General features: G+C 33.2%; 2 protein-coding genes across 4 annotated transcripts; one reads left to right on the top strand and one right to left on the bottom strand.

Annotated features, from left to right (window-relative positions):
• Window positions 1–761: 761 nt before the first annotated feature.
• smim15 (small integral membrane protein 15) lies at window positions 762–4,750 on the bottom strand. Of its 2 annotated transcripts, none has more exons than NM_001159946.2 (2): window positions 4,635–4,750; window positions 762–1,390 (listed from the first exon to the last, which is right to left on the bottom strand). In NM_001159946.2, exon 2 carries the CDS (start codon window positions 1,357–1,359, stop codon window positions 1,135–1,137), a length of 225 nt encoding a protein of 74 aa, NP_001153418.1. In that variant the 5' UTR covers window positions 1,360–1,390; window positions 4,635–4,750; the 3' UTR covers window positions 762–1,134. The 2 variants fall into 2 exon arrangements, with proteins under 2 accessions (NP_001153418.1, XP_087119564.1); XM_087263438.1 differs by lacking the exon at window positions 4,635–4,750 and adding an exon at window positions 4,435–4,554.
• Window positions 4,751–5,809: 1,059 nt separating this feature from the next.
• On the top strand, window positions 5,810–18,633 carry depdc1 (DEP domain containing 1). 2 transcript variants are annotated; one of them, NM_198872.2, is made up of 12 exons: window positions 5,810–6,076; window positions 6,792–7,057; window positions 7,144–7,276; window positions 7,604–7,725; window positions 9,215–9,345; window positions 9,440–9,487; window positions 9,887–10,024; window positions 12,236–13,081; window positions 15,368–15,540; window positions 15,693–15,866; window positions 16,363–16,542; window positions 17,716–18,633. In NM_198872.2, the coding sequence occupies exons 1-12, from the start codon at window positions 6,029–6,031 to the stop codon at window positions 17,857–17,859; spliced, it is 2,403 nt and encodes an 800-aa protein (NP_942573.2). In that variant the 5' UTR covers window positions 5,810–6,028; the 3' UTR covers window positions 17,860–18,633. The 2 variants fall into 2 exon arrangements, with proteins under 2 accessions (NP_942573.2, XP_087118681.1); XM_087262555.1 differs by lacking the exon at window positions 12,236–13,081 and having other exon boundaries at window positions 5,815–6,076; window positions 17,716–18,630.
• The last annotated feature ends 311 nt before the right edge of the window (window positions 18,634–18,944 follow it).

Genomic DNA, 18,944 nt, shown 5'->3' with positions numbered 1-18,944 from the left:
GCGGTATAAGATTGTGACAGTATGATAACCTTGGATAAAAATATTACGGTTTCACAATATCATGATATTTTGATTACTGCTAAACATTTCAGGCTGGAATAAATCAAATGAATCACTGACTTCTGCTGTCTTTATTTATTTCAAAAACACAGATTTCTTTACAATTTAAAACTTATTTGGATCTTTTTTTCTGCTGGAGATACTATTGTCCTAAAAATAAACAAAAGAAATCTACACATACCTTAGGAAAGGTATTACAGAATTTTTTTGCTGTTTTAAAACGTTGACTTTTCCAATTCTAGGTATACTTTGAAAACAGTTATCGTCCCATGCCTAACATAGGCCTTATATCATTATTATTGTTTTACCACAATTGAAAAAAAAAAAAGAATAAGATAAATAGCCTACTCATATTAGCTTTTATTTTACATCTGCAGAATCATGATCTTGATTTTAAGCAAAAAAAAAAAATAGTGATTCTCAATTTAGCCAGAATCGTGCAGAGTCATTAAAAATACCCACCATAATAAGTCTTTGGTCATTGTAGTATTATTAGGTAATATGTGCAAAAAGCTAAACACAGCTACAATCATCATGGTGTTGGTCATCGCAATTTGCTTATTTGGAAGTAAATCATGATCTGTGCACATTATATTCTTCAATTTACGCAGCCAATCCTGTATTTAAATGCAGTTGTCACTCTTGAAACTTTACAAATCTGAAATAAGGTACTTAAGAAATCAAATGAAAAATCAACACAATTTTGCGTTAAGAATGTTCTTTATTATTATAAAAAACTTCATTGTAATGTAGTTATGGATTCATCTTGAAAACAACCACCAACCCAGTAAAAAAAATGGAATGCAGAGTACTGCACAATAGTGTATAGCACAACAGCGCAGTGCATTTCCCACTGTACTAGTATTATCCTGGAAAAGTATACTGCAGTCCTGCCTTTAAGATTGATCAATCAATCAATCAACCCCCTGATTATATGATTCCTCTAAGGCTTTAACTGAGGTCTCCTTCAAGCCCAGACTTGCTCCAGGTCCCATAATACGTGTCCTGGGTTAAGAAACGAGCCATATATATCAGGGAACTGGACGATGATATTGACCCTTCTCCATCTCACGCTCAGTCCTTCTTGGCTCTCTTGGCTTTGGCGATGTTCTCCTGTCTTTTTTGCTTCTTTTTCTGCTCGCGGTCCTTGGCTTCGATCATCTTGGCGAGCTTCCATGACAAAAGGGCACTGGCGATAAACAGAGGGGTTAAAGCTAGGATGACTGTGGTGAGAAAGCCGTAGGGGTCTTTAGCTGCCCACTCCACCACATATTCTGCCCATGCCTTTATGTCAATCATCCTATCTGGACTCAGAGTTCAGCAGAAGACCCTAGGAGGAAAGGATGTGTGTGAAATTAGTAGACATTTGAATGTACAGTTGAAACCTAAGTTTACATACACTCTAAAAAAAAAAGGAACAACCATTTTTTTAAAATGTCAGATGGTAAATCTAAACGTTTACTTACTATTTTAGGTCCGTTAGGATTAACTAAATGATTACATTTGCTAAATGCCAGAATAATGAAAGAATTTCTTTAGAGAATTTTTTATTAATTATTTGACAGTCAAAAATTTACATACATTTCCTTGGTATTTTTTTAGCTTTGCTTTTAAACTGTATAACTTTGGTCAAATGTTTTGGGTATCCTTTCACAAGCTTCTCACAATAGTTAGGAGGAATTTTGGCTCATTCCTCCTGACAGAATTGGTGTAACTGAGTCAGATTTGTAGAATGTCTTGCTCGCAAAAGCTTTTACAACTCTACCCACAAATTTTCTATAGGATTGAGATCAGGGCTTTGTGATGGCCACTCCTAAACATTGACTCTGTTATCTTTAAAGCACATTTTAACTAATTTGGCAGTATGCTTACTGTCATGGTCTGCTTGGAAAACCCATTTGTGGCCAAGTTTTAATTTCCTGGCTGATGTCTTGAGATGTTGTTTTAGTATTTCTACATAATGTTCTTTCTTCATGATGCCATCTATGCTGTGAAGTGGACCAGTCCCTCCTGCAGCAAAACAGCCTCACAACATGATGCTCCTGCCCCCTTACTTCACAGTTGGGATGGTGTTCCTAGGCTTGTAAGCTTTCCCCTTTGTCCATCTGACTTTTTTAAAATGGTTATGTGCCTTTTTATACAGTGTATGTAAACTTCTGGTTTCAACTGTATTTTATATATCATATACATTATTATTACAATATTTACAAATATGTGCATTTTTAGTTTGGTGTAATCTCATCTTAAAATGAACAGAGAGGTGGGACACATATTATGTCCTCCCATTTGAAAAAAAACAGCCTATAGCATTTTGTTTTGTCACAGCACCGCCAGCAAGAGTGGTTGAGATGAAGCGCATACAGATATTGAATCCCCAAGGTTACTTAATGTCTTATGAAGAATTTTTATCACATTTTAATTTAATTGTATCCTTTATAATACTTTGCTGCTTAAGTATTCCCATGTATTGTCTGACTATGTAAAAGTTACTCATATTCAGAAAATATCTCTTTGTTACACCCCAAAGATAAACAATGTGGGAAAATATGTTTTTCTTCTCACTAAAATAAGGCCATATGTTCCTTATTTCAGTCACTCATAGTAAAAAAAAACCCTATATAATCTCTTATTGGTCTGGGGTCCTCAGAGGTTTGGTCATTGCTTAACACAATTTTTATTACAAAAAATTTTAAAGAGGTCTTGTTTAAAACTCTGCATACATTTTACCGTCAAACATTTTCTTTTCAAGTTTCCAAAACTGTTCATTTTGTTTGTCACGGCCAGTTTGTCAATTCTCAAAGAAAATATGGTGTGAGATCTCTAAATTCATAAACGACAAATTATTGCCAAGTTTCAGTTTAGAATACCTACATGTTATTTTGGATTTTTGAACTGTAACAAAAAATAGAGAAGGAAGCTTATGTTATTAATCTTTTGATAATATTTACAAAGTACCATATTCACAGATAAAATTTTAATAACCAAAAATCATTTAATCCTGCTATTGTAATAGAATTCAAACATTATACAAACAACAAAAAGCAAAGCACTAATAAAAAAGAATTAAAACCTTTTTTTTTTTTTTAAACCTAAAACCTTAAAGATCCTGTAATTCCTCAAGGCCCTTACCCATTTATAGTATGTATACTTACACATATATTTGTTTGTCTTATTTATATTTAGTTTTTTGTACAGCCCTGATATATTTTTTTTCTTTTCTTTTTTTCTTTCTTTTTTGTAATGTTCTGTACTTTGTTCTTAAGGCTTTAAGAAAAAAGGATTAAAAAAAAGAGATGAAGTGCATCAAATAAAAAGCATATGAGAAGCGTCTTGAAGGGGGCGGGACATGTCAGATACTAGAAAGCATTTGATTGATCAAGATTTGATGCGAAACGGAAGTATGACTGGTGACAACAAAAACTAATTTTGGAAGTGACAAACTGTAAGCTTTGAATGTTGATATGAGGTCTTTATCTTCTAAACGTGAATTGTTTCATTGTTTTGAAGCACACTAGCAAATAGATATCCTAAAAAACTAACAATACTCTTGCTACCATAAAAAAACTTTATTTTAATGTATTTATCTGGTATAATAACAAAAAAAACTCGTTTGTGTCTATTTGTATAAAATTTGTGTGTATTGTATGTACACATTAAGAACGGACTCATTTTCAAACAAAATTACATAGCAAAAGGATTATAAAATACATCAAGTAACACTTTATACAGTAATACAGTAAGAAAAAAACTGCTTAAACAATGTTAATGTTAGTTTAAGATATACAACTGAAATGAATTAATTATTAGCTCCATCAGATGTAATAGCTATGACTTTGATTTCAGTGAGTAAGAAATTAACACTGCTGAAAATGCTGAAAGTAGCTTTCATTAGTTTAACGCTAGTTTAATTAACTAGAGTTAATTGTTAAGAAATGAAATGTTAACAAACAGATATATAGATAATAAAGATATATGACCAAAAATATGTTGTTCAAAAAATCTGAACATTTATGAAAACCAATAAATAAATCAGAAACATTTCAAATTAAGTTTTCAAGCATTTTGTGTTGAGATGAACACCAAAACCAATTAAACAATTTGAATACACTTAATAAACACACTTAATAATTAGTATTAAATATTAATTATAGATAAACTTACATAAATAGACTTAATAGTTAGTATCCACGTGTTATTATTTTAGCATTTTTAAGTGTCCATCCTTTTAAAAATCATTTAAGTTCAATATCACGTCTAATCATCTACGATGCCTGTGAAATCAATGCTATACTGTAGGGTAACAATTTGTATGCCTAACTGACTCGTCATATTTTGTTAAAGATTTGCTGGTTTAAGACGCAAATGCGAGTTTACCGCAAGTAAAGTAGGAGACGACTGCTAAACCACTTTCAGTTTTCACTGACAGCCATAAGCTAGCAACACAAAGCTCACTAGCGACTCTTCTGCACCTCTGATAATGAATGAAAATCACCCTATGGTAAGCTGCTGTTTGCTGATCAGCACATAGAGAATGATATCCAGTGAGATCAGCTGGCAAATAGTCGATCACTTACCAGAAAAACCGTTAAATATTTGACGAGCAGTTTTAGTACTAGAAACCTGTCGCCGGAAACAGTACAAGAGGAAGTGAAACTTTTAATTTGTGTTTGCACACTGCAATATGGGAAATGTAGTCGTAATGTCATTTTATTTATTATTTTGATATTTTCTTGATGTTTTCGCATTTGTTTTAGATGTGTTGTACATTATTGCAGAGCAAGGTCTTTCAATTTCTTATTTATGTGTATTTGGATATTTTAATAAGACTATATATATATATATATATATATATATATATATATATATATATATATATATATATATATATATATATATATATATATATGTATATATATATATATATATATATATATATATATATATATATATGTATGTATATATATATATATATATATATATATATATATATATATATATATATGTATGTATATATATATATATATATATATATATATATATATATATATATATATATATATATATATATATGTATATATATATATATATATATATATATATATATATATATATATATATATATATATATATATATATATATATATATATATATATATATATATATATGAACACACACACACATTATTATTATTATTTTATTATTCTTCTTCTTATTCCTATTATTATTATTATATTATTATTATAAGTTATTATTATTATTATGAGTAATCATTATTATTTACACATTATTATCAGACTATTGCATTTTTTCCAACTTACTATTTAAAAGTAATAAGAATAACTAACAGGCAGGCAAGCATCATATCATAAATACAAGAAAACATATACAAAACAAACAAATAAATGAATTTGAAAAATATATAAAACATTACCGAAAATAAATTACAATTACAGTCATTGTGGTTAATTCGTGCTATTAATGTAGACAGTTTTAAAACAATTTTACTTTTTAATCGTTGTTAAGATTAAAATTACATTCAAAATAATTTTTAAATACCTCACGACAGGGAGAAACTTTAGAAAATATACATATGTGCGAAGCATTGGCTGTAAATAAAACTATAATGATCATGCTATACCGGACTATTATTTTGACAACCAAATCTGTCACCAGCGGACAGCCAATGAGTGCAGCCACATTGGTCATGTGATGAAACAAATCATCAAATCACATCGTTCTCTAGCGTTTGCGTTGTAATTTCAAACGGGTGTGAGGAAAGGAACAACCTCGGATTATCTGTTTACACAGCCCGCGATAGCTCAATAAGCGACTTTATTTTTCGATAAGTATAGCGTGCGTATTTAATATAGCTAGCAAATGCATTCAGTTAATTAAAAGTAAACTCTCATGTATTTGTAGGAATAATGAAAACGGCTTTATAGTCGTTGGACGCACCGTAATCTTTCAATGAGTTCTCACATCGTCACCCCGGGTCCATACAGGGCCACTAAACTGGTGAGTCTCCACTTTATTTGATGCAATACGATAATATGATGGCCTGATTATGCATTGTGATATTTTGTTTAGTATTTGTATAACACTTTTGAATGTTAGTTTGTAACTTTCAGTTTACGTTGAGGTAAGTTAAAGTTGGTTTTATATTCACACACTCTGAATTTGTCCTACATTTTAGAAAGGTAAAATGCTTTTTTACCTTTTTCTCTGCTAATACTAAATAGGGAAATTATATTAGCACCCAGTTTCTTTCAAAGCACAACAATAAACAATCAAATAAAAAGTGCTAATGTTGTTTTGAAGTCATATATTGAAAGAATATTCAAAGTACCATGATGAACAATATAGTGAGCATGTCAAAAGTTGTCACTGAATGAATGTGCGAATATCAAACCAACTTTACCTCACTTTAGCTCACTTGTAAGTAGTGTAAGTCATATGAAGTTAACTATATATGCTACTATTTATCTTCCAAGTGAACTATGTTTACAAATCATCATTTCTTTATGCTCATTGTGTGTATTTAATGACAATTATGAATATATTTTAACAACAAACTGTAACAATAGAACTTTACAGAATATTTTTTGTTATGCTGAATTATCAGTTTTTGTGTTTTGGACAATCTACCAACCAATTACTTAGTGATTATAGTTTATTATCTGAAGTGATAATAAATAAATGTATTGTGTGATATGATTTCTTTATTTTACAGTGGAATGAAGTGACCAAGCTTTTCCGAGCCGGGATGCCTTTGAAAAAGCACCGGCAGCACTTTAGAGTTTACACGAACTGCTTCACCGCATCCACCGCTGTGGACTGGTTACATGAACTCTTGAAAAACAACAGCAATTTTGGACCAGATGTCACCCGACAGCAGACAGTCCAGCTGCTGAAAAAGTTTTTGAAGAACCATGTTATTGAGGATGTGAAGGGTAGATGGGGCATGGAGGACCTGGAGGACAACAGCCAACTATACAGGTCTGATCAAATGGGTGTTTTATAAAGGTCTGAAAAAAATGCATACAGACATTAGACAATATTTTCTGGTTTAATATGTGTTTAAGGTTTCCATCAACATCTCCTCTGAAGCCTATTCCTAACCGTCCCACTGTTATGAGGAGAAAGAGCTTATCCATGATGGACAGGGAGAGTTTCTTCAAGTTCAGGGGCTCGAAGAAATTTGATAAAGAAACATTGGTAAATATTACTCGCTCTAAACATATTGTTATATTTGTAGTTCATCCAAAAATGAAACTGTGAGAAGACATTTACAACAGAACACTATAATTTTTGCTGAAACCCTGGTGTTTGCTGGTTTATAAAGTCAAAGTCAATGACACTTTGAGAATCAATAAACGCAGACAAAACATCATTTTTACCCAAAGCTCCTAATGACACATTGAGGTCTTTTGAGCAAGAACATCGTTGACAAAATTATTGCTAATTTATTAATAAATTGATTTCATTAATTCACATTAATGTTATTTTTATTATAGATCTGTAATATTGACTTATTGCACACAGGAAAATGTGGATCCAGAAACACAAGAGTCTCCTGTGGGATCGTCCTCAGGTGAGACGGAGCGCAGTAGGGAGCTCACAGAGGATGATATTCATGTGATCTGGAAGAATGTGACACTTACACAGTAAGTCGACCGACCTCCCCCGATACCATCGGTCACATGTAGTTTTCATGTGTTGAAGTGCACTGCTTTGCCCCATGAGTATTTCCTGTATTTAGTCACTTGCAAAGAAGCAGGTTTACCCGACGGTGATACTTTGATCAGGTTTCTTAGTCTTAGAAAAAAAAGTCTTTGGCTTTTTCATAATTTTAAGTACATTAGAGCAGTGCTCCTGGAGGATCATCAACACTGCATGTTTTGGATGATCTTTTGTCTGTCACACCCATTACAGAACTTTCAGTCTCTGCTGATGATCTGAATCAGGTGTGTTTGGCTAAGGAGACATAGAAAATATGCAGAGCTGGTGCTCTTCCAGGAAAGTGGTTGAGAAATACTGCATTAGAGAGACACATTAAATTTTGCATGCACTACCAAACAATAAATATCTTCTTCGTTATTTTTCTCCTGTATGAACTTGTAAAGGAAAAAAAGTTAGATGTTTACTAGGAAAGAGCCTATATGTGTCAACAGAGTATGGAAATTTAAGGTTTAATGAACTTATTTATTATTTAGCTAATTTCAAGAAATGTTTCGCAAAAAAAAAAAAACTTATCCTGTATCTTTCCAAAACTTTGCTTCTGTCTTCATTTAACAATCCGTAAAATTTTGCACTGGAAAACAAAACAAAAATACATCTTATTTCCATATTCCAAGATTAAGTTTTTTTTTGTCAAATAATTTAAGAATTATTAAAAGTTCTTCTTTTGTGCTCCCTATACATTTTATATTAATTGTATTATTTAATTATTATTTGCTTTTTTGAATCTTTTTTTTTTTCTACCTTTAGATCCTACTGAAACCTTGATTGATATTGTTTTGGTTGAATGTTTGCCTTGGCATTAACATGGGTCACCAAAATATTTAATTTAAAGGGCACCTATTATGCAAAAATCACTTTTATAAGGGATTTAAACATAGTTTTGTGGCAATCCTGTGTGGTTATAGCCAGCCACTAATGGTAAGAATTAATAATTGAATTCAATGTTTATTATCACTCCTAATAAAAACAGAAACACTTTGATTAACACCCCTTTTGTTATGTCATCAGAGGGGGAAAGCCCCACACATTAGAGACGATCTCTCCCTCATTAGCATAAACAGCCCTGAGTGAGAAGCAGCCATCTGTTATTAGAGTTTTCACCTGCTGAAGATAATGTCAGCGACTAAGAAGGTTAAAATGTGGAGCTTCAGGATGCACAAATAAACTCTCAAGTCTCCGTAGACGACCTTCTTCTGAGAAATTTTCAGTTTTTCGCAGAGATAACGTTAGTCTTTAATGTCTAGAAATCTTTGCTGATGGCTTGTTTTGCATTTTTGTTTCTGAAAATTGTGCAATGGAGTAAAATTGTAAAGAATTCCTTTAGAAAATGATTACACATTAGTTGCATATTTTAATTAGTAATTTAGTAAATGTCATATTGTTGTTGAATTTGATTGTCATTTGAATGTTCAGTTTGCAGAAGTTGGTGGGATCTGCTTCTCTGGAAGGCGTTTTGGATCCAGCCAAGGTCAATCCTCAGTTCATTGTGTATAATATGACCAAAGTCAATAAACATGGAGTCGTTTCATTGGAGGATAAAACAGGTAGGCCAGATGTGTGTCATCTCTGTGTAAAAACATAGTGGTGATAGTCATATTTTCACATCGTGAATAATATCTTATTTTTCTCCCTCCGTAGAAGATTTACCGCACTGGGTATTGTCTGCTATGAAATGTCTAGCAAACTGTAAGTTTTATATTACAAAAATTAAAAACTGTATTTTGTAAACATGTCAACTTTGGGTTTTGGAAGTTCAGGTGCTTTTATAAGATACTAAATAAGATATTACTTAAAAGGTTTTATTTGGACAATCAAGATCATTATGAAGTTAATATTTCTTGCTTTTAATCTTTAATAATGCTACACATAAACAATGATATTATTTTGGTGATGTTTTTGTATCTGAAGCCTTCACATACAGAGATATGGCCTCGAACATTTGTCCACTCTGTTAAGTTTGCATTCCTGTACAGTATTACATATTACAACAGCCAGATAGAGACCATGCATATATTGTCTTTTGTCATTTTTCCGTGTATAAAACTCAAAATAATAAATTTTTTAATATTATGTATTATTTTTCAGGGCCAAAGTATGACTCAGACCAGCCGACTTACCTAGGATTTGAGCGGGATGTGTTTAAAACGGTCTCAGACTACTTCTACAGTCTTCCTCAGCCACTGCTCACTTATCAGTATTACGAACTCTTTGTCAACATCCTGGGTATGTATGAAACATGTTTTGGATTTTGCATGTCTGTGATCAGGTTATGCTGTAATTAACTGGTTACATATACACCACTGTTCAAAAAGTTTGGTGTTCAGGATTATCTAAGGTATTTTTTTAAGGTAAGATTTATCTATTTAACTTTAAAGATCAACACTGAAATGCTTCTCCTTTTGATTTTTTTATTATTATTTATAAAAAATTCTGATTTAACTTAACAAAAATATTAAGAAGCAAAAGTATGTTTTGCAAACTCCAAATAATAGACGGATTTGCCAATACAGCAATAATTATTTTTAAATATGTGTGGTCATGGACCACAAAAGCAGTTTTATGTTGTTCAGAAATGTTAGCAAAAGCCAAAAATACAGTGTATGGGTAAAAATTAACAATTTTGTTTCATTCTACAAAGCATTAGCATATTAAGTAAAGTTCATGCTCCATGTAGATATTTTGTCAATTGCCTTATGAATAAATCAAAACTTGATAATTTTTTATTTGTAATGTCCTTTGCAAAAATTTTAATTTGGATCATTTTAAAGGCAATTTTCTGTTTTTTTAAGCCTTAGATTCCCGATATTCAAAAATCTCAGCTAGGGCTGCACGATATTAGAAAATAACTGATATTACGATATTTTGTTTGTCTGCAATGTATATTAAGATATACATTTATTTTCAAAAGATGACTTATAACATAACTCTGTTTGGAATTGATTAGTATTTTTACATTGATTGGGATTTTTTTGTAGAGGAGTTAGCATAATGTACAATACAATTGAACAAATACAAATTAATTTTATGATTTCTGTGGAATCTAAACGTATGAGGTACAGAAATGTATTAATAGTAGATAAAATAAGACCGTATAGTGTATAGTCTTCATTGTAAAAATAATTAAAAACAATAGATTTTGGTTTATATGCCTTTTCTAATGTCTTAGTTTAAAGGTGCTGTATGTAAGTTTTTGACTCTTCTAAAGCATAAAAATACCATTATATGTATGCTGATATTTCAGAAACATGCTAAGTGAACATTTTTGTTTATCTGAAAAACAATGCTGAAGTCAAGTATTCTGCTTTTAAAAATGTGCTTTCAGTGCCGGAACTTCTGTCTTTGTTTTGGTTCTTTTAACCTGTCCAATGCCAGTTTAGCCAATAATATTCCAGCACTCCGGGTTGCCTTGGTGGAAAACCGCGTAATTCATTAATTTATTCACTCAGAAAGGCTCTGAAAGCATGCATTGGTGACAGAAATGCAACCTCCGGTGGACAGTAGCAGACTCCTAAATGAGATGCAGATTCAGAGTTCCACATGAGGTTATCATTTAGCAAATAATATAATTATTACTAGCGCAAAGATTAGGTGGGCAGGATACATTTATAACCCAATGTCAAAATGCACTACGTGACTAGATTTGCAGCGATAAGCAATCTGGTGACCTGCACTTGTGTTTGTTTTGATCCAGGGATGTAATATCTAGTTCAACCACTGGGTGTCAAACTTACAAACAGCACCTATAAATTTGCTTAAATTGTACACAGTAACAGGTCTTAAAAACACATTGAAATGAAAAACTTTCTCTCAATTTTAGGGTTAAAATTTGCGATGACTCCACAATTGACATATTCTAAATTGTGGTTCTAACTATGAATGCAATTTGACATTGCATATTCAGCGATGTAACTATTGCAGATTAACAAATTGCGATATCAATCCTGAAGTGATGTGTTGTGCAGTCCTAATCTCAGCCATATTTTAGCCTGTTCTAACAAACCATTTATTAATGAAAAGCTTATGCGTTCACCTTTTGTATAAAACTTTTAATATATTATAATATCAGACGAGATTACTTAATATATATTTAAGATTTACACAAACATTTGAAAAGTTGTGTATATATTTAATATAATGTACCCATGTTAATGTTTTTTGAGATTTTAGGCTTGTGTTTTGTTTTTTTACACACTCATCCTTTGTCCTTTCTGGGGAAAGTCCTACTAAAAGGGTCATCAAAATCATTTGGCTGTGGGTCTCAATTTACAAAATGTTAATAAGAACAAACTATGGAGATGCGTGTCTACTGACTGCACTGCTTTTGTGGTGTCAGACGATGTTCAAAACTAACCCTGTCTGCTCTGTTTTACATGTCTCACTTCGTTGCCTGCCTCTTTGTTGTTTTATGTTCTGTTGTCTGGTCCTTTTTGCTAGTTATGTGTGGCTACATCACGACTCCTAAATCCCAACCTGGAAAGCGTAAAAACCAGGAGGAGCCAAACTGCCCACAGCCTGCCAAAAACCCATATGTGAACCCAGCCAACCTGTTCAGGTCCACCGAATGCCTACTGCTCAGCTTAATAAGAAAAGAGGCCATCGATGAAGCCGATTCGCCCATGAAGGAAGTTTTCAGTTCAAAAACAGAGACCAAGTTAGAAACCCGTAGAGTTTTTAGAGGTAGAAGGGTCAGCGATGGAGACAGGCTGGATGGTAGCTATCTAGATGTTTCTCAGGCCCACAAAACAGATGTCCCATATGGCAGGCTTCGTCCCAGAAGTTGTTCACTGGAGGGAAACATTAATAACTGTGCCAAAAACAGACTTTTTAGGTCGTCTGAAAGCCTCGAGTCCTGTAGCAGTGATAAATCAAACCCTGAAACTGATTCTCCATTAGAACCAAACCTCCAGAGTTCCTTGGTATCCATAAACACTTCCGGCAGCAGCGTGAGCTCCCAACTTTCAGCAGATCTGCGGCGAAACAACTCGAGACCTGCCAGAGCCCGGCCCAGAAGCATTGGTAACTTGTTTGATATAGAGGAGAATAGAGAAATGTCTGCTAGCAGCTTTAGTGTTCATGCACCCGTGGCTGAAATTACTATGAGACCTGACTCCACATCCAGTGTTGGCTTCAGAGGTCTCGGTTTGTCCAGTTTGCATGGAAGTTGCGTGGATGTTAGAACAGGTCCAAGCTTTAGCAGACGCTGTCAGAGCTCTCTGGACCTGAGCAAACCTGCACCCGCTCGGCCTCCTTCAGCCCTGTTAACACACCAGCCTGAGCAAAGTAAGAGCATGTGAAAAACACACGTGAGGATGTGCTTGTCTATTTGTGCTTTAGCATGTGTATGTTGTGCTTGTCAGACTAACATCTAGGATTCTTGAAAGCGATAGTTCATGCAAAAATAAAATTATTGTACAGACCCTCATGTTATTCCAAATCCACATGATTGGCTTGCCTGTGTAGAACACAGAAGAGATACTTTTATTATTTTAAATATATCCTTTCAGATTAGGAATAACATTACAATTTTTATTTTGGTGTGAACTATCATTTTAACGCTAACTCATTCTATGGCACACTTTGAATACTAATACATACTTTTTGTCACATTATCTAACATTATCATTATCTAACCCCCCCACCCCAAACCCCCCCCTCCCAAAAAAAAAAAAAAAAAAAAAAAAAAAAATATATATATATATATATATATATATATATATATATATATATATATATATAAATAAAAGCAGGGACTACTACATCAAGTATTATATTTGATTGTTATATCAACTTTCTTTTTGTAAAATATGTGATCTTAAAATTATATTATTTGAAAATTGTGGGCCTTTAATTATACTTTGCCCAAACTTAAAGGGCCACGAAACCCCAATTTCAGCAGGGTGTTTTCACACCTCTAGTTTGGAAAAAGTCTGGAAAGTGGGCGTGTCTAGCTTAGTTTGGGGGGCAGTGTCAGAGGAGGGAAAGAGGGATGGTGCATAGAAATTTGCTTAAAAATAGGAGTTTCGATTTGGGCACACGCTGATTTTTACAGAGACAAAACAAACACACAGATGCAGGGCAGAAAGACAGTGACTGCGTTTACATGAACATCAGTAATCAAATTGTTTGCCAAATTATTAAATGGTGGACTTTTACTGCAGTTTTGCACTTTTATTCAGAAATTCCATTCATGCCCCTCATGACAAATGAAATATTTGATTCGAGAAACTGCTGGAAGCGTGTATTTTTAATGCAATATTTGATACCGCACGACAAATGAGAGAAACTGATCGCTTACTTACCAAATCTGTAGAGACAAGACAATCTGCACCAACTAGAGCCGTGTCTTTATTAAAAGAAGACGAGCAGCAATTCTGGATTTCACCATTTCCAAATGAGAAAAGCTCTCAGGAAAAAATGTTCCTTAGACACATTTTTTTCAGAGTGTTGCATGCACTATAATCCACACTTGAGTCCAGCTGCGCTCTCATAGCGGTAATATGAAAACAAAACCTTCATTGCAGCACATTATAAAAGCAACACTGACGACCCATATCTTTAAACAATTCTTCTTCTTCCACTTGTTTTGTAAACACAACGTGGCGTCTCTCTGCCATCTAAACACTGTACAAGTAAAAACAGTCTACGAAGCTAGCTTGCATATGAATGAAGTTGCACCGCATACACAATAGAGCGTGCTGATTGGTTTGAGCCAAGTCTTTCTCATGAATGAATGCAGCACACTCAGAGATGTCACTAAGTACTGCCAGGTATACAGACAGCCAGTCTACACACTGTATTACACACAAGTACCTAATCGGCGTGACACAGCTTCAAAAATTCATTTTAAACCGGAAAAATTAATTTGCTAGAAATTACGCAAAAGCAACCAATTTTTTTCTTTTTAGTAAAATATGTGTCTTAATAGTGTTTTTAGCAGTGTGGGACGTGTATATCACTGTCAGCAGCTCAAAAATTTTGCTTTGGTATTTCGTGACCCTTTAATCTGCAATTTACTTATAACATGGGATTTAATGTTTGATGTATTTGTAGTGATGTTTGAGCAAAATCATCTCTAATTTGTTTAACAAACTGCATCATTTCTCCTAAATTTAAAAGAACTCTTGTAATTCACATCTAAATAAATGACAAATATGTATCTGTGTTTGTGTATATAAAGTCATCCTATATAAAATCATCATATATATATATATATATATGTATGTATATATGTATGTATGTATGTATGTGTGTGTGTGTGTGTTTTATATATATATATATATATATATATATATATATATATATATATATATATATATATATATATATATATATATATATATATATATATATATATATATATATGTATATGTGTATAATATAGATATATAGATAGAGATGTGTGTGTGTATATATATGCGTGTATATATATGTGTGTGTGGATTCATATGTGTGTATATGTATTGATAATTCATATTGTTCATGTGTTGTTTGTAGTCTCTTGTATTTCTAGTTGTAGTATTTTCGCAGTTTTGTGCTGTGGTTTATTTCGCCCACATGATGTTCCAGGTTTATTACAGCCGTCACTGGAGCAGGTGGCCGTCGAGGCTCTTCAGCTCTGCACGTTACTCTTGCCTCCCGTCAGCCGCCGCAAACTCCAGCTGCTCTTGCGGATGATCTCACGCATGAGCCAGAACGTGGACATGCCACGGTTACACGACGTCATCGGAACACGCACTCTGGTCAGGAGGAGTTCAATGGATGCAGCTGATTTGTTATATTTATAACCATAATCTCACTCGCATTAAAGCAAATGCTGACTTGTTGAATGTCCTGTTGTGCACATTCACGCATGTCGTACACATTACAACTACATTTGTGTTTCTGTGTGCAGTTGGTGCAGACGTTCTCCAGGTGTGTGTTGAGCTGTGAGGAGGTGGACGATCTGGATGAGCTCTTGGCTACGAGGCTGTTGTCTTTTCTCATGGATCACCATCAGGAAGTCCTGCAGGTGCCTGTCTATCTGCGCAATGCTGTGGAAGATCACATCAACTATCTCAAGTCACTGGTGAGTCTACAAGGACCACACAGAAAGGAAAGGATTTACTTACAATTATGAATTTATACAGCTCTAAATAACTCAAAAGTGTTTAAAACTTAAACAATACAGTTTTGAAAGCTTCTCTTCTCATCAAGAATGCATGTATAACTTTATGGACGTTTTTGTCTATATTTATGGTCCATTTGGCTCACTTTGAGATGTTTAAATGATAATGTAATGTTTATATAGTTGCAGCTTAAAAATGGTTTCAGTTTTGCATCAGGTCATCATTCAGATCATATTGTCCTTTTAAATTTTGACTCATTCTTCAGTTTGTAAAATTATTATTGTTATTTTATTGAATTGTATTGAATTCACAATAGTGGATTTAGGGTAATTGTACTGGATGAACTAAACACAGACCCTTTTAAATAGCAGTTAAAGCAGAATGTCAATCAATTCCTGCATTCATTAGTTCCTGCATCTGTTTATTCATCTAACACTGCCTTGCTCTTTATCTCAGAGCTCGTGTCCTGGCTCTGCTGGTCCTATACCATCATACTCGTTCTGCAGGCAGATCAGCTGTCAGGAGTTTGAGCAGCAGAAGCTGTCAGTGTCTCAGTCTGCTCTGGCTGACCTGCTGGAGAACATCATCAAAGACAAGAGCATGTCTGTCAAAGAGAAGAAAAAGAAGATTAAACTGGTATCTATTTACTCTATAATACTTTAAAATATAATTCGAATAAGTACAGATTCAGTATGAGAATGTTGTTTTTATACAGATACATCTGTTATTCTGCTCAACGACAATAGGAACATCATTTTATCCATGTTTTTAGATTTACATTTTTTTGACGGTAAACAAAGTAGCTGATTTAAAAGGCACAATCTAACTTTTGTAAGGTGTTCAGGCAAAACTGTGTGTAGGTCTAGTGTGTCCACAGTCATATTTGAGTGATATAAACACAAGACTCCTTTTTAAAAAATTCTGTTGTTAAAATAGGATCCAAATCCCTGCAATGTTGAGGTCCAATGCAACGCGACAAAGGAACAATTCTGTGTTAAACAGTGCAAAGTTAAACGTGTACGTGCATAAAATTTGTAACAACATTATTTGTTACTCATCTTTGCTGAAAGGCTTGAATTACATCAAATTACCATTAGGAAAGTACTTACCATAGTATTTCTCATAAACGAGAGATCAGCTTAATTTGTTTCTGTCACTGCTTGTGTATATGACATGAGACACCACTGGAGAAAACGCCTCAGCGCATAGAGAGATATCTGTATTGCTCTGACACGCATGTGTAGGTGGGGAGAACCAGCTCATTTGCATTAAAGGCACAGGCAACAAAAACAGCTACAGTGTCTTTAGAGCTCAAAATTCCCATATTTAGAAATATATAATAAATAATCTGGGTATTTTGAAATTTTACCAACACATTCTGGAGACACAAAAGACAGATCTTAAATCCTGAAAAAGGGGTAAAATAGATGCCCTTTAATTAGCATTTAATATGCTTTTAGAAGTAACAATACATGTAATAATACATCCTTGAAATATCTAGTGACTATTTAAATAAATATTAATTGAAATTTGATTTAGTGTAGATACTAAATAGATTTTCTCATGCGCTAAATAACATTTGCATTTAAACTCTATATAAATGTTACTAGTGTTACTAGCTACTTTTCATGCAAGCTATATTTGTTAGATAATAAATACATCTAATTAGTTACACATAACTACAAAAAAGAAATTTATGCTTCACAAAAATTAAAGTAACCAAAAACCAGTGTTCATTCGTAGTTTGTTCCAGTTAATTATATAAATGTCTAAATCCTACCCTTTTTTTATTGTTTTTTTTCCTCTCAGTTTCAGAAGGAATATCCTGACATTTACTCCAGACGTTTTCCCACAACAGAGAGTGAAACTCAGCTTTTTGCAGACAAACCAAAGATAAAGCCGCCAATGCTTTTAAGCATCAAAAAAGCCAAAACCTTCAGTATTCGAAACTGAATACCTCTTAAAATCCTCCTTTTTGAATGATGTTTGAGTAAACTGGCTGACACTTGATCACATCAATATAACTGTAACTTCAGTTGAAGTGTTGTTTTTAGTTTCTTGTGGGATTTTCCTTTGAGTGAAGTATTTTTATTCTGTTTTTTTTTCTGTTTCAGTAGAGACGTCTGTCAGTTTTAATGTTATTTATTTAAGATGTGATTGGTTGTAAGTTTTAGATTTTCATAGTGTCAAAGTATATCCAAACCCCACAGTAAATATATGCAAAGAAACCTAACATACTGTTTACATGGAAAAATGAAGATTTCATATTTAAACATTTTGTAACGTTGTTTATTTCTCCTTTTTAATCTTGTGTTTTCCTGATATCACATTTTTTGTGTGTGTGTTCACCATACAAGTGCACCAATTTCTAAAAACATTTTCATGTGATGTGGGAGTTTGCTAACCTCTAAGCTAGTATGGGCTGATTTGCACTGTTTTTCCATCTAATTTGTCTTATCATGTTGTCTTTCTTTTAGTACATATTTTATTTTTAGTCAGAACAATCTACTTATTGCTTATTTGTATGTATGGATAATCTTGTCATTCAGTCACAATACTGATCCAGTGGCTTGATTATTAAGAATGGGAAAAACTTGGACAGAGAGATTTATCTGGTTTTAATGTCGAGAAAAAGTGAGCCAAAAATTTTGTTGTTTACTATTTTACTGTGTCACCTCAGATATGTATGCTGTTCCTGATCTATGCAATAAACTTTTAAAACAAGCATCATTTTCTCAGCGTTTGAAAGAGAAGAACGTGTGTGCGTGTGTGCGTGTGTGTGTGTGTGTGTGTGTGTGCGTGTGTGTGTGTTTGGAGTGTTGCCAAGTGGATCTTCATCAGTATTCACATCCAGTCTCCATTTATGAAGAATACAGGCCTCCAACCCTGGAAAAGAAAGCCTTTGCCAAGAGTAAACACGTAAACAAAGAAAATCTGATTAATGAAATGTCTTTCACATGCCCCTTTGTTAGATTAGAGACAATTGGAAACCTTTTTCTTTATATTTAAGTTTATTTTCATGAAAATAACTATGTGAT

The sequence above is a fragment of the Danio rerio genome, chromosome 8 (genome assembly GCF_052040795.2).
Source record: "Danio rerio strain M-AB ecotype USA chromosome 8, GRCz13ab, whole genome shotgun sequence".
Lineage (NCBI taxonomy): Eukaryota > Metazoa > Chordata > Actinopteri > Cypriniformes > Danionidae > Danio > Danio rerio.
The sequence above is the reverse complement of the archived record's forward strand: the minus strand, read 5'-3'. Positions and strand labels throughout refer to the sequence as shown.